Consider the following 12,931-nt stretch of genomic DNA (forward strand, 5'->3'; position numbering starts at 1 on the left):
TATTCTTGTCTCAGGATTTTGGGCACACACACACACAAACACACACACACACACACACCTGTCATGAGTTTCAAGCCACGAGGTCCGGGACTTGATCCACGTTCAGTCATGTGGGAGTTCAGCACTTTAACCACTCTGCCATCTGCTGGCCCCTGGATGATTCCCCCTCCTCCTGGCCTCCACAGTCTTAGTCATCCAGTCTTGTTGACCCTACTTCTCACGGTATCTCTCAGATTGGCCCTGCCCGCCCCTAGTGCCAGTGTTTAGTTCATGACCTCACCAATAGGCTTTCTGTTCCTCACCTCCAGCCTCTCCGAGCCAGCCTTCCTCCAAACCGCAGCCAGAGTGAACGACTTTCCCTCCTTCCTTCCTCCTTCCTTCCTTCCCTCCTCCTCTCCCTTCCTTTCTTTTTAATTTGCTAGAGCACATGTGCACTCACTGGAGAGAGACAGAGACAAAGGGAGGGGGAGGGAAGGAAAAATGGGAATACACTCCTCATGACGGATGATCATGCCACAGTCCCTTCTCTGTTTCTCCTTTGGGGATTTTGGGCACACATACAGTGTGTTTTTCAAGCTGCAAGATCCAAGATTTGAACAGCACAGTTGGCCATGATGGGACCCAGCTCTTTAACCACCATGCCACCACCTGCCCCCAGAGAAAATTTCCTAAAAGACAAGTCTACCCACTGCCCTGCTCAGAAACCTGCGATGGTTCCCATTGTCCTCAGAAAAGTCCAGTGACTTACAAGGTCCTGGTCCAAAGCGACCGCTCCAGCCTCCTGTCCTCTATTTTATGCTCTGATAACACTGAGTGGCTGGTAACTCCCATGCCTCTCAGCTCCGCCCACACCATGTCTCTGCTGGAACGCTGCCCTCCACCCCACGTGCCCCTTCTACCTCACGTACTATAAGCACAGGATGTGAGGGTGACCAGGGCAGCCACTTGCCACCAGCTCCGCCCTCTTTGCAGCAGCTACCCCACCCCAGCCTCTCCCTTCTCTTGGTCCTGCCCACCTCACTGGGCCTCCTGGTGGCCTCTCTCTGGACAGTGGTCTGGACAGTGCCTCTTGTTTCCAAGTGGTGTCCCTCATGAAGTCCCTGGCCCACGGGGGCCGCACCGTCATCTGCACCATCCACCAGCCCAGTGCCAAGCTCTTCGAGATGTTTGATAAGGTGGGTGTCTCCGGGCCTCAGAGAAGGTTGGCCTGGAGGGGCAGAGGGGGCCCTGCCTGCTGGCTGTGCCGTCCTCACCCTTCTCTTTCTGCGCAGCTCTACATCCTGAGCCAGGGTCAGTGCATCTTCAAAGGCGTGGTCACCAACCTCATCCCCTACCTGAAGGGGCTTGGCCTGCACTGCCCCACGTACCACAACCCAGCCGACTTCAGTGAGTGGGGTCTGGTGATGGAGCCTGGGGTACAGCAGTGGGTCTGACCGGCGGCTTGGGCTAGGCACTCAGGCCTTCTGGGGCAAAGCTCTCACTGTCTTCTGCAAGGTGAGTCCCAGCTGAACGCTCCACTCTGTCCCCTAGTCATCGAGGTGGCCTCCGGCGAGTACGGAGACCTGAACCCTATGCTGTTCAGGGCTGTGCAGAACGGGCTCTGTGCCATGGCTGAGAAGAAGAGCAGCCCTGAGAAGAACGAGGTCCCTTCTCCCTGCCCCCCTTGTCCTCCGGTGAGTAGAGGTGGTGAATGCAGAGGGCAGAGTGGGGGAGGGAAGACTGGACCATGGATAAAGGCCTGCCAAAGAGACTGTCCCCAGAGATATCATCACCACTGAGAATTAGGAGGAACCAGGACTTGGAAGACTTGTGTCTTCCCTCCCCTCCCCATCCCTCTCCTCACCCCTCTCCTCCCCACCCTTCTCTTTCCTTCCCTTCCCTTCCCTTCCCTTCCCTTCCCTTCCCTTTCTTTCTTGTCCCTTCCTTTCCCTTCATTTTGGGCACACGTCTGACCAGAGAGAGCAAGAGAGGAGAGGGAAAGCACCCCCGACAGAGTGAGGCTACACCATAATCCCTTTCCTCCATTTTTCCTTCCCACCAAGATTTTGGACAGGTACACACATGTGCCTGGTGTGTTTTTTGAGCCGCAGGGCCCGGTCAGTGCTGTGGGAGCCAGCTCTCAGTACAGCATTTAACCACTGCAACAGAGCCAGTCCTGGACCTGCTGCTAGGAGCTGTGTGACCTTAGGCCTGTGGCTTAGCCTCTGTGCACTTCGGTGTCCTTGCACACTCAGCAGGTTCTTCCCGAGCACCCATGGCTCGGCAAGTGCTGAGCCAGTGCACGTCTAGTGTGCGAGTCGACACCACCAGCCTGGCTGGCCAGGGTGCTTACTGTGACCTCGGCTTGGAGGTGATAATACTTCCCTCACAGGTTCCTGTGCATACGTATGCGTGAGATCATCATGTAAAGCTCTTAGAACTGTTGGGACCAGCAGATGGTGTAATGATTATGTCACTGGACTCCCACATAGTCGATCGTAGTTTGAGGCCTGGACCTGGCAGCTTAAAACTCACGCCAGATGTGTGTGCATGCGTGCCCAAAATCCTGAGAGGAGAATGGAGGAGAAGGGACTGCATTGGCCATGCCCCTGTGGGGGCGATTTCTTACTTTCTGCCTCTCTGTCTCTCCAGTGAGTGCACGTACCCTATAGCAAAAATCTCCCTAAAAAAAAAAAAAAAAAAAAAAAAAAAAAAAAAAACTGCTCTGTAGCCCATACGGCAGGTTTTCCTCTGGAGCCGCTTCTCTTCCTTAAACGAGATATTATAGCCCTCAAAGACTGGAAAGGTGGGCCAGCTGGTGGCTGGAGGTTAAGGTGCTGGATCCAGCCTGGCCAACTATATGGTTCAAGTTCTAGAAATTTATGGTGCGGGACCAGCGGTTGGCGTAATGGCTATGTCTCTGGACTCCCCTGTAGTTGACCACGGTTTGAGTCCCAGACCTGGTGGCTTAAACTCATGCTGGGCACGTGTGTGTGCGTGCCCAAGATCCCAAGAAGAGAATGGAGGAGAAGGGATGCGGTGTGGCCATCCCTCCCAGGAGGTGATTTCTCACTTTCTGTCTTTCTGTTTCTGTCTCTGTCTTTCTGGCAACTGCACATGCCCTTTAGCAAAAACCTCTCCAAAAAAAAAAAAAAAAAAAAAAAAAAAAAAAAAGAAAGAAATTCATGCTGGGCACACTTGAGTGTGTGTGCCCAAAGTCACTAGAGAAGAATGGAGGAGAAGGGATTGCAGGATGGCCATTTTCCCGGGGGGATAGTTCTCACTTTCTGTCTCTCTGTCTCTCATGGCATTCTATAGCAAAAACTGAATTAAAAAAAAAGAAAAAGAAAAAGGTGGAAGAGTTAGTTATTGTCATTATTATCATTATTAAATAATACTATTGTGAAATGGATGGCATAGAGGAATTATGCCCTGAGGGTTCATGTTTTCTAATGGATTAAGCGACTGATCAGGGCCGGCTCCGTGGCCTGGTGTTAAGGCAGTGGGGTTCCACGTGGCTGCCAACTGCACAGTTTGAATCGTGGCCTCAGAAGCTTGAAAAATACCCTGGGCCTCATGTGTATGCATGCCTGAATCCGACAGGATGAAGGAATGAGAAGAGGGGGTTGTGGTGTGACCAAGTCCTGCAGGCTGTTGCTTTCTCCCTCTCCCCAAACCTCTACCCACACCTGGCAAGTACATGCACCCTCTGGCAAATTAAAAAAAAAAGGAAGTGACTGATCTGCTATTAGCGACCATGAACGTCCTTAACTCCTTTTTCATCTCTTCCCCCACTAAGTGCCCCCCACGCCCCGCGTGTCTTGCTTTGAGTCGTCCCTGCCCGGCCTCCAGGTTCACAACTCCGTGTGGAGGACCCTCCCTAGACCAGGGAACCTCTCCCCTGAGGACGGGCTCCCTGAACTGGGTGGGTGGTGGGCAGAGTCAGCTCACTTGTCCATTTTGCCCCTCCCAGGACGTGGACACCATTGAGAGCCACACCTTCGCCACCAGCACCCTCACACAGTTCTGCATCCTCTTCAAGAGGACCTTCTTGTCCATCCTCAGGGACACGGTGAGGCGCCAAGCTAGGCCTGCCCTTTGGGGCTGTGGGAGCCCAACCACTGGGATGGCAGTGAGGACCCCGACAGCCCCTGAGTTCCTGCAGGGCTGAGTCCCGGGAGGGCAGATTAGTTCCTCCCCCAGTATGGCTGCCCTGTGACCTGCCCCTCTCCTGGTGATGACACACACACACACCTCCGCCCAGGTCCTGACCCACCTGCGGTTCACATCCCACGTGGTGATCGGCGTGCTCATTGGTCTCCTCTACCTGCACATCGGCGACGATGCCAGCAAGGTCTTCAACAACACCGGCTGCCTCTTCTTCTCCATGCTGTTCCTCATGTTCGCTGCACTCATGCCCACCGTGCTCACCTGTGAGCTGAGCTGCCTGGATCGTGGGGGGCGGGAGCCTGGGCCATGGGGAGGGGGCAGGGTGTGCCTAATCTCCCTGCATGGCGTCATCAGTCCCCTTAGAGATGGCAGTCTTCATGAGGGAGCACCTCAACTACTGGTACAGCCTCAAAGCGTACTACCTGGCCAAGACCATGGCCGACGTGCCCTTCCAGGTGAGCCTCTGCCCACGCCTGCCTGTGGCCTCCATCTCACCTCGCTCCTCCCGTTCTGTGCTTGCTCGCCTCCATCGACCTCGTCATTGGCCCTCTTCTTGTGCCTTCTACTCATTTAGCAAATAGGAGATAAGATTCCACCACACACCAGGCCCCACACGAGGCGCCAGGGATACGGCCACGAACTGATGCGGTCATGACCTTGTGGAACTTGTGCTCCAGCGGGAACAACTGACAGCACAAGATGATGACAATGACAACCTCCAGATGACTCCGTCAGTCTTACTAGCGGCACTCAGGCAGAGTGTAGGCCCTGCCGCCTCACTGCCCCGTGCTAGCTGCGAGGCTCTGATGAGTCGCCCAACCTCTCTCTGCCTCAGTGTCCCCACCTATGAAATGGGATGGCGCTGGCATCTGCTGTGGCATTGCTTGTGAGAAGGAAATGAGTTAATCCAGGGACAGTCCTTAAAGTAGGGCGTGGTCTGTGCTAAGTGCCCAACCACTATGCTGTTGTCACCACCACCCCATTTCCACCTCAGGGCACCTTCGGGCAATTAGAAATGGGAGCCCCCGAGACCAACAGACGGTCTAATGGTTACATCACTGGACTCCCACATAGTCAACTGCGGTTCGAGTCCTGAATCTAGCAGCTTAAAACTCATGCCAGGCGCATGCCCCAAATCCTGGGAGAAAGGAGGACAAGGGGTTGCGGCATGGCCATCCCCTGGGGAGGTGATTTCTTGCTTTCTATCTTTCAGTCTCTCTAGTGAGTGCACACGCCCTATAGCAAAAATCTCTTTTTCAGGAAAAGAAACAGGAGCCTCTTCTTCAGGGTGTTTACCACACTGTCTGGGGTGCATGCTGTCATGGGAAGAGTGTGAGCTAGGTCTTGGCCTCTGGGTACCTCTTGGTTGGGCACCCTTGTACTCAGTCCCTGCCCCAGGAGCTGGTAGTCCCATGGGGAAATAGACTCTTCTTCTTTTTAAAAAATAATTATTTATTTTATTTATTCTTTTTTTTTTTAATTTGACCAGAGAGAGACAGAGGGTGAGAGTGAGAGAGGAAGTGAGAAAGCAAGCCACCAGATTCAGGACTTGAACCCTGGTCAGCCATGTGGGAGTGTTCAGCACCTTAACCACCACGCCACCTGCCGGTCCCAGGGAAATAGACTCTTCTATAGAGAGTTATTAACTACTGGGGTCAGCAGATGGCGTAATGGCTATGTCGCTGGACTCCCATGTAGCCGACCGCAGTTCGAGTCCTGACCTGGTGATTTAAATTCACGCTGGGCACGTGTGCATGTGTGCCCAAGATTCTGAGATGAGAAGGGAGGAGCAGGGATTGTGGCGTGGCCAGCCCCTGAGGGGTGATTTTTGGCTTTCTGTCTCTCTGTCTCTCTCTGTCTTTCTTGCGAGCACACACACCCTATAGCAAAAAAACTCTCAAAAAACAAAAACAAAAACAAAAGCAGAGTTAATTAACTGCTAATATGAGGGATAAGCTGGTTCCACTGGGAAGGACTTCAGTGGCTCAGAGGAGGGAGAAGCCACCATGCCTGAATCACGTCAGAGTGGGCCTAATGGAAAAGGCCGGACAGGAAGATGAAGGAGGTCATATAGTCAGGGAGAAAGGAGATGTGTCAGTCTGTGGGGACAGTGTGAACAAGAGTGTGGAGGCCAGGCATAGGGTACTGTGGGACAGGAGGCGGGATGGAGTGGGGAGTCTTGGCCACCATGGCCCTGCCCTTCATCTGCTGCCCAGCCTCATGCCCACTCCCCAGGTGGTGTGCCCCGTGGTGTACTGCAGCATCGTGTACTGGATGACGGGCCAGCCAGCTGAGACCAGTCGCTTCCTGCTCTTCTCTGCCCTGGCCACAGCCACAGCCTTGGTGGCCCAGTCCCTGGGACTGCTGATCGGAGCTGCCTCCAACTCTCTGCAGGTGGGAGGGCTGGCAGGTGGGGATTCCCAAGGGGGTCTCCTGGGCAGAAGCAGGGGTTGGCAAAAAATAGGTGAGATGAACCTGTGGGGAACCCTGGGGCCACCCTAGTCCTGAGTCTTTCCTGGCCACCCTGTGGCGGGCTGGCCTCTCTCCCTTCCAGGTTGCCACCTTTGTGGGCCCAGTCACCGCCATCCCTGTCCTCTTGTTTTCTGGCTTCTTTGTCAGCTTCAAGACCATCCCCACTTACCTGCAATGGAGCTCCTACCTCTCCTATGTCAGGTGCGTCTGTCCCGCCCCTCTGCCTTAGCTCCTCCCTGCAGGAGGCCATGCCCGGATCTTCCTGGGCTGTGCACCTGCCCCACCACCCTTTGGGCAGAGCCCCCTAGCTGCCCCCAGGATGGGAGCCCTGTGGTTGGGCGGGACATCTTCCCAGGCAGCGGGCACCCTCTGCTCTGCGTCCTGCTCTGATGGCCCTGCCCTCTTAGGTATGGCTTCGAGGGTGTGATCCTGACCATCTATGGCATGGAGCGAGGGGACCTGACGTGCTTAGAGGAACGCTGCCCCTTCCGGGAGCCACAGAGCATCCTACGAGCACTGGACGTGGAGGACGCCAAGCTCTACATGGACTTTCTGGTCTTAGGCGTCTTCTTCCTGGCTCTGCGGCTGCTGGCATACCTTGTACTCCGCTACCGGGTCAAGTCAGAGAGATAGAGCCTTGCCCTGGCCTGCGCCCTAGCCCCCGCAGCAGGAAACCCCCAGCCCCAGCCCTTTGGGACTGTTTTAACCTTGTAGACTTGGGCATCAGTTGCTGGTGTAGTCACCCTCCCCTCCCTCAGCTCCTCCATGGGCCGGCTGGCAGATTGGACTGGCCCCCCAGCCTCGGCCCTGGGAACAGGGGCTCCAGCCCTCTCCACCAGGCCCAGAAGTCTTCCCAGGTTGATGCGGTTTGTAGCTTCCTCCCTAATCTCTCCAACACCTGCATGCGAAGACCACCGGGAGGCTGCACCTCCTTCCTGTCCGCGGCACTCCCCTCTGTTGTCTGTTGGGGAGCCTTGGGCTCACCAGGCCCCCACTTACAATTGACCAAAGTGGCCCCCTCTGGGGGTCCCCACCACACAAGTGTTTGCAAACTGGGCTGCTATGAGGTTGGAGTCCCAGGGCTGGGCCCTGGTGGGGTCCCCTGGAAGTCCCATTACGACATTGGACTAGGTCAGGGAAGGACTCTGGAAGTCTCTTCCTTCTCCTCATATTTTCCCCAGAGCCTGGCTGGTGTGGACAGAAGCTGGGCTTTCTGTCCTGGGGATTGGAGAGGTCTGGGCCCATGGGAGGCCCAGTCCTCTCTCTGCATTACTGCTGGGGAGAGTGGGCCTGGTGGTACTTCTGCAATAATGTCTGTGTTCCTCTCCCACCTGCCACTGGACCTGGAGAATGCACTTTATTCTGGGGCTGAGCAAGGGGTGACCCAGCCCTCCCCTCTCGCTGCTCCTGATGCACGGTCTGCAACCCCCCACCCCCACCCCCAGCGCTATAGGCTCACACGTGTGAACAGGCAATCTCTGCCCCACACTCGCCACCCTATGGCCCACAGGGGGAGTGATGGGGTGGTGGGGGTGCATACTGCGGGGTGGGCAGCGCCAGCCTCCTCTTGGGATCCCACTTTAAAGACTTGAAGGGTGAGGCTGGCGCTGCCCAGGGTGTCTCCAGGACCTGCAGGTGTCTACCCTCAATGTTCCCTCTCTCCCCAGCCAGGGGTGGCACAGGGCACTAGCTCCCTGGAATTCAGGACCCAAAACAAGCACAAGCACGGGTACAGGGTGGCCTTGGCCATCGCCACCCCCGGCCCTCTTGTTGTGCTCCAGGCTGGCATCATTCTCTTTTCCGTACCCCTTCCTCAGCCGCTTGCTGCTGAAACTCCTGTCCGCATCTCTCCACCCCTTCCCATCAGCAGGTGGCCCCAGGGCACTAGGGTGGCAGACACATGTAGAACATGTCTGGCTTTCCTGGTGGGTCCAGGCTCATTCTACTTCTTCTTATGTTTTTTTTTTTATTTTTGAAAGAGATTTTTTGCTATAGGGTGTGTGCGCTCGCCAGAGAGACAGAGACAGAGAGAGAGAGAGAGAGACTGAAAGTGAGAAATCACCTCCCAGGGGGTTGGCCATGCCACAAGCCCTTCTCTTCCATTCTCCTCTTGGGATTTTGGGAATGCAAGCACATGCAGCTGTCGTGAGTTTGAAGCCTCCATGTATGGGACTTGAACTATGGGCAACTACAAGGGAGTCCAGCGATGTAGCCATTGTGCCATCTGCTGGTCCCGGCTCATTCTACTGATTTCCCTTCCCCCAGGGCTCTTTTTCTCCTTATTCTTGTACACACACCTCTCTACCCTCCCTTACCCTGCCAGATTCTGTCCATCACACAGAGATGCCGGTTGTATTTGTGGGGTTTCACCCATTATTAATAAAACCTATATTTATACAGTAAGCAGTGTGAATGTGTGTGGGCCTCCCACCTGAAACCACGGGCTGCAAGGGGGTCTCCAGAGCATTTGCCAACAGGTAGGTCAGCTTCAGGGAGCCTGTGGCAGGGACGGGCAGGCCCACCCACAGCAAGACAGTGAATGTGTACAGAAGACTGCCGTATTACACTTTTGGGTGGGCTCCATGGCCTAGTGGTTAAGAGAGCCTGCTCCTGGGCCAACAGGTGGCGTGACGATAACGTGCTGGATTCCCACATGGCCAACCGTGGTTTGAATCCTGGACTTGAAAATCATGTTGCATGCATGTGTGTGCCTGTCCAAAATCCTGAGAGGAGACTGGAAGAGAAGGGATTGCTGCATGACCATCTCCCTGGAGGGGTGATTTCTTTTTTTTAAAATTTTGTATTTAATTTTATTTATTCATTCATTTATTTTAATTTGACCAGAGAGAGAGAGAGAGAGAAAGAGAAGGAAAGTGAGAAAGCAAGCCACCAGGTCCAGGACTCGAACCATGGTTGGCCATGTGGGAGGGTCCAGCACCTTAACCACCGTACCCCCTGCTGGTCCCTAGGGGGTGATTTCTTACTTTCTCTCTCTGTCTCTCTCCAGCAAGCACACATTTCCTATGGGAAAAAAAAAAAAGGAGAGAAAGAAAAGCACATTGAATATGTATGTGTACATGCCCCAAAATCCTGATGGGATGGAGAAACGGAGGAAAAGATTGCAATGTTGGGACCAGCAGTTAACGTAATGGCTATGTCGCTGGACTCCCATGTAGCTGACTGTGGTTCAAGTCCCGGACCCGGTGGCTTAAACTCACACCAGGCGCGTGTGCGTGCATGCCCAAGATCCCAAAAGGAGAATGGAGGAGAAAGGATTGCAGCGTGGACATCCCCCCTGGGGGGGGGTGATTTCTCACTTTCTATCTCTCTGTCTCTCTGTCTGTCTAGTGAGCGTATGTGCCCTCTAGCGAAAACCTCTCAAAAAAAAATAAATAAAAAAAAGATTGCAATGTGACCACACCTCCTGGGGGATACTTTCTTTGCCCTTCTCTGGCAAACATATATGCCTTCTGGCAATAGAGAAAAATGCTTCATGAAAAAATGGAATTAGAAGCTCAAAACAGGGCCAGCCAGTGGTGTGGTGGCCAGAGCAGCTGGGTCTCACCTGGCTGACTGCAACTTGGAAATCACACTGGCCATATGTGTGCATACCAGAAACCCAAAGAGGAGGATAGTGGAGACGGCACTGCAGTGTGGCCATCTCCCTGCCGGGTGCTTTCTCACTTTCCCTCTGTCTCTGTCTCTCTCTAGTGAGTGTATGTACCCTATAGCAAACTAAAAATTAAAAACAAAAAAAAGGTGCAAATGAAAAATGTAAGCATTATTATTATTTGGCATGACTTATGATGATTTTAAAATTTGCTCTAGGGCCCATGCATTCACCAGAGAGAGAGGGAGAGGGAAAAAGCAACCAGACGGGACCAACAGATGGTGTAATGGTTACATTGCTGGACTCCCACGTAATTACCATGGTTCAAGTTTTGGGCCTGATTGCTTAAAACTCACTTGGTGGGGAGGGGGGTTGTGTTCATGGCCAAAGTCCTAAGAGGAGAATGGAGGAGAAGGGGTTGTGGTGTGGCCATCACCCCTGGGGGGCTGATTTCTTGCTTTCTATCTCTCTGGAGAATGCATGTGCCCAATAGCAAAAATCTCTCTCTCTCTCTCTTTCTCTCTCTCTTTTTAGATTTATTTATTATTTAATTTTATTTATTCATTTATTTATTTTTATCTGATGAGAGAGAGAGAGAGAGAGAAAGTGAGAAAGCAAGCTACCAGGTCTGGGACTCAAACCGTGGGCATCCATGTGGGAGTGTCCAGCGCCTTAACCACCACGCCAACTGCTGGCCCAATCTCTTTAAAAATTAAAAGAGAGAGAGAGGGAGAGAGAGAGAAAGAGAGAAAGCAAGCAGCCAGGTTTGGGACTCAAACTTCTTTCAGCCATATGGGAGTCCAATGCCTTAACCACTACACCACCTACTGGCCCCCCAAAATTTAAACTTCATTAACAACAATAAAAAGTATAAGTCAAAGGACATGAACTCCACCAATAGATAGTCTTTCTTAAGATTTTTCATCTCGAGACCAGCAGTTGGCATAATGGCTATGTCGCTGGACTCCCACGTAGTTGACCGCGGTTCGCGTCCCGGACCGGCGGTTTAAAACTCACACCGGGCGCGTCTGCGTGCGTGCCCAAGATCCCGAGAGGAGAATGGAGGAGAAGGGATTGCGGCGTGGCCATCCCCCCTGGGGGGGATTTTTCGCTTTCTGTCTCTGTCTGACGAGCACACGCACCCTATAGCAAAATCCTCTAAAAAAAAAAAAAAAAAGAGATTTTTCATCTTTACTTCTTCTCTAAAATGTAAATACTCCCAGAAGGGTTCAACGTGTATAAATCCAAACATGTGTAGGTTCTCTCAGGAGCTAAAGAAGGTGAACGGCCATTCTGGTACCAGCGAGGGCCTCCCAGGCACAGAGGATCTTTGTGGAGTGGCTCCCATATTTGCAGAGTTTTCTTTGATTCCTAAAGCAGCCACTGAGGCTGCCAGGAGGAGTATCATCATTTCCCCCTTTCACAGAAAAGAAGACTAAGGCGTGGAGAAATGACTTGAGCAAGCTCTCAAGATAATGGGACTCGCCTGCTATTCCTCCCACCAGACTGCTAACCTGCTGAGCGGGGGCATAAATGCACTCGGCTTGTGTAAGTATGCTTTGAAATGCGCCCTCCCTCAGTGCTATCCTGCCTGGACACAGCTCATTTCCTGCTCTCTCTCTCTCTCTCTCTCTCTTTTTTTTTTTTTTTCACCTTGGTCTTGGGGACAGCAGGTGGTATGGTGGTTAAGGTACTGGACTCCCACATGGCCGACTGAGGTTCATGTCCTGGACCTGGTGGCTTGCTTTCTCACTTTCCCTTTCTCTCTCTCTTTCTCCGTCCCTCTGTGGTCAAATTTAAGAAAGAGAAAGAAAGAAAGAACAAGAAAGAGAGAAGGAAAGAAAGGAAGAGAAAGAAAGAAAGAAAAAGAAAGAAGAAAGAGAAAGAAAGATGATGACAACAAATAAAAATAAATAAATATTTTTTTTAAAAAAGAGGTTTTTGTCCTAGGACAAAAGAGAGAGAGAGACAGAGAGACAGACATAGTGAGAGGAAAGAGAGAAATCATCCCCCGGGGAGATGGCCACACTGCAATCCCTTGTTCTCCATTTTCCTCCTGGGATCTTGGGCACATATGCACATGCTCCTTGTGTGATTTTGAAGCTACCGTTCAGGACTGAGCCATGGTCGGCCATGTAGGAATCCAGTGATGTAACCGCTGCGCTATCAGCTGGTCCCATTGTTTTTTTCTCTTTTTTAAAAAAATTACTGCAGGGTGCATGTGCTTGCAAGAGAGAAACAGGAAGAGAGAGAGAGGGAAAATGAGAATGCATTCCCCAGGGAGGATGACCAGGCTGCAATCCCTTCTCCTCCATTCTCCTCTAAGGGTTTTGGGCATGGATGCATGTGCACATGTGCCTGGTAGGTTTCAAGCTATCGAGTCTGGGATATTAACGATGCTATTTGCCACGTGGGATCTAGCCTCCTCAACCACCATGTCACCAGCTGGCCCAAGATCACTTGTTTCCCTTCTTTTTTATTTAGTTTTATTATAGCGCATGTGTGCTTGCCAGTGAGTGAGAAAGCACCCCACAGGGTGCATGGCCACGCCCTAATACCTTTTTAAATAATTTAATTAATTAATTAATTAATTTAAATTTGACCAGAGAGGGACAGAGAGAGAGACAATGAGAAAGCAAGCCACGGGAACCAGCAGTTAGCGTAATGGCTATGTCGCTGGATTCCCACGTAGTCGACCGC

The 12,931-nt window shown here is 52.5% G+C and overlaps 1 protein-coding gene across 1 annotated transcript in view; it reads left to right on the forward strand.

Moving 5' to 3' along the window:
• Positions 1 to 8,632, forward strand: part of ABCG4 (ATP binding cassette subfamily G member 4) — a 15,700-nt gene extending 7,068 nt beyond the window's left edge. Inside the window, exons 6-14 of the mRNA XM_006152305.2 lie at positions 1,052 to 1,175; positions 1,272 to 1,386; positions 1,531 to 1,673; positions 3,953 to 4,051; positions 4,244 to 4,412; positions 4,504 to 4,604; positions 6,385 to 6,543; positions 6,704 to 6,822; positions 7,029 to 8,632. Coding sequence (XP_006152367.1) covers positions 1,052 to 1,175; positions 1,272 to 1,386; positions 1,531 to 1,673; positions 3,953 to 4,051; positions 4,244 to 4,412; positions 4,504 to 4,604; positions 6,385 to 6,543; positions 6,704 to 6,822; positions 7,029 to 7,254 — 1,255 coding nt within the window. The 3' untranslated portion in view covers positions 7,255 to 8,632. The remainder of the gene's footprint in view (positions 1 to 1,051; positions 1,176 to 1,271; positions 1,387 to 1,530; positions 1,674 to 3,952; positions 4,052 to 4,243; positions 4,413 to 4,503; positions 4,605 to 6,384; positions 6,544 to 6,703; positions 6,823 to 7,028) is intronic.
• The last annotated feature ends 4,299 nt before the right edge of the window (positions 8,633 to 12,931 follow it).

This window comes from Tupaia chinensis, unplaced genomic scaffold, assembly GCF_000334495.1.
Source record: "Tupaia chinensis unplaced genomic scaffold, TupChi_1.0 Scaffold000348_1, whole genome shotgun sequence".
NCBI lineage: Eukaryota > Metazoa > Chordata > Mammalia > Scandentia > Tupaiidae > Tupaia > Tupaia belangeri.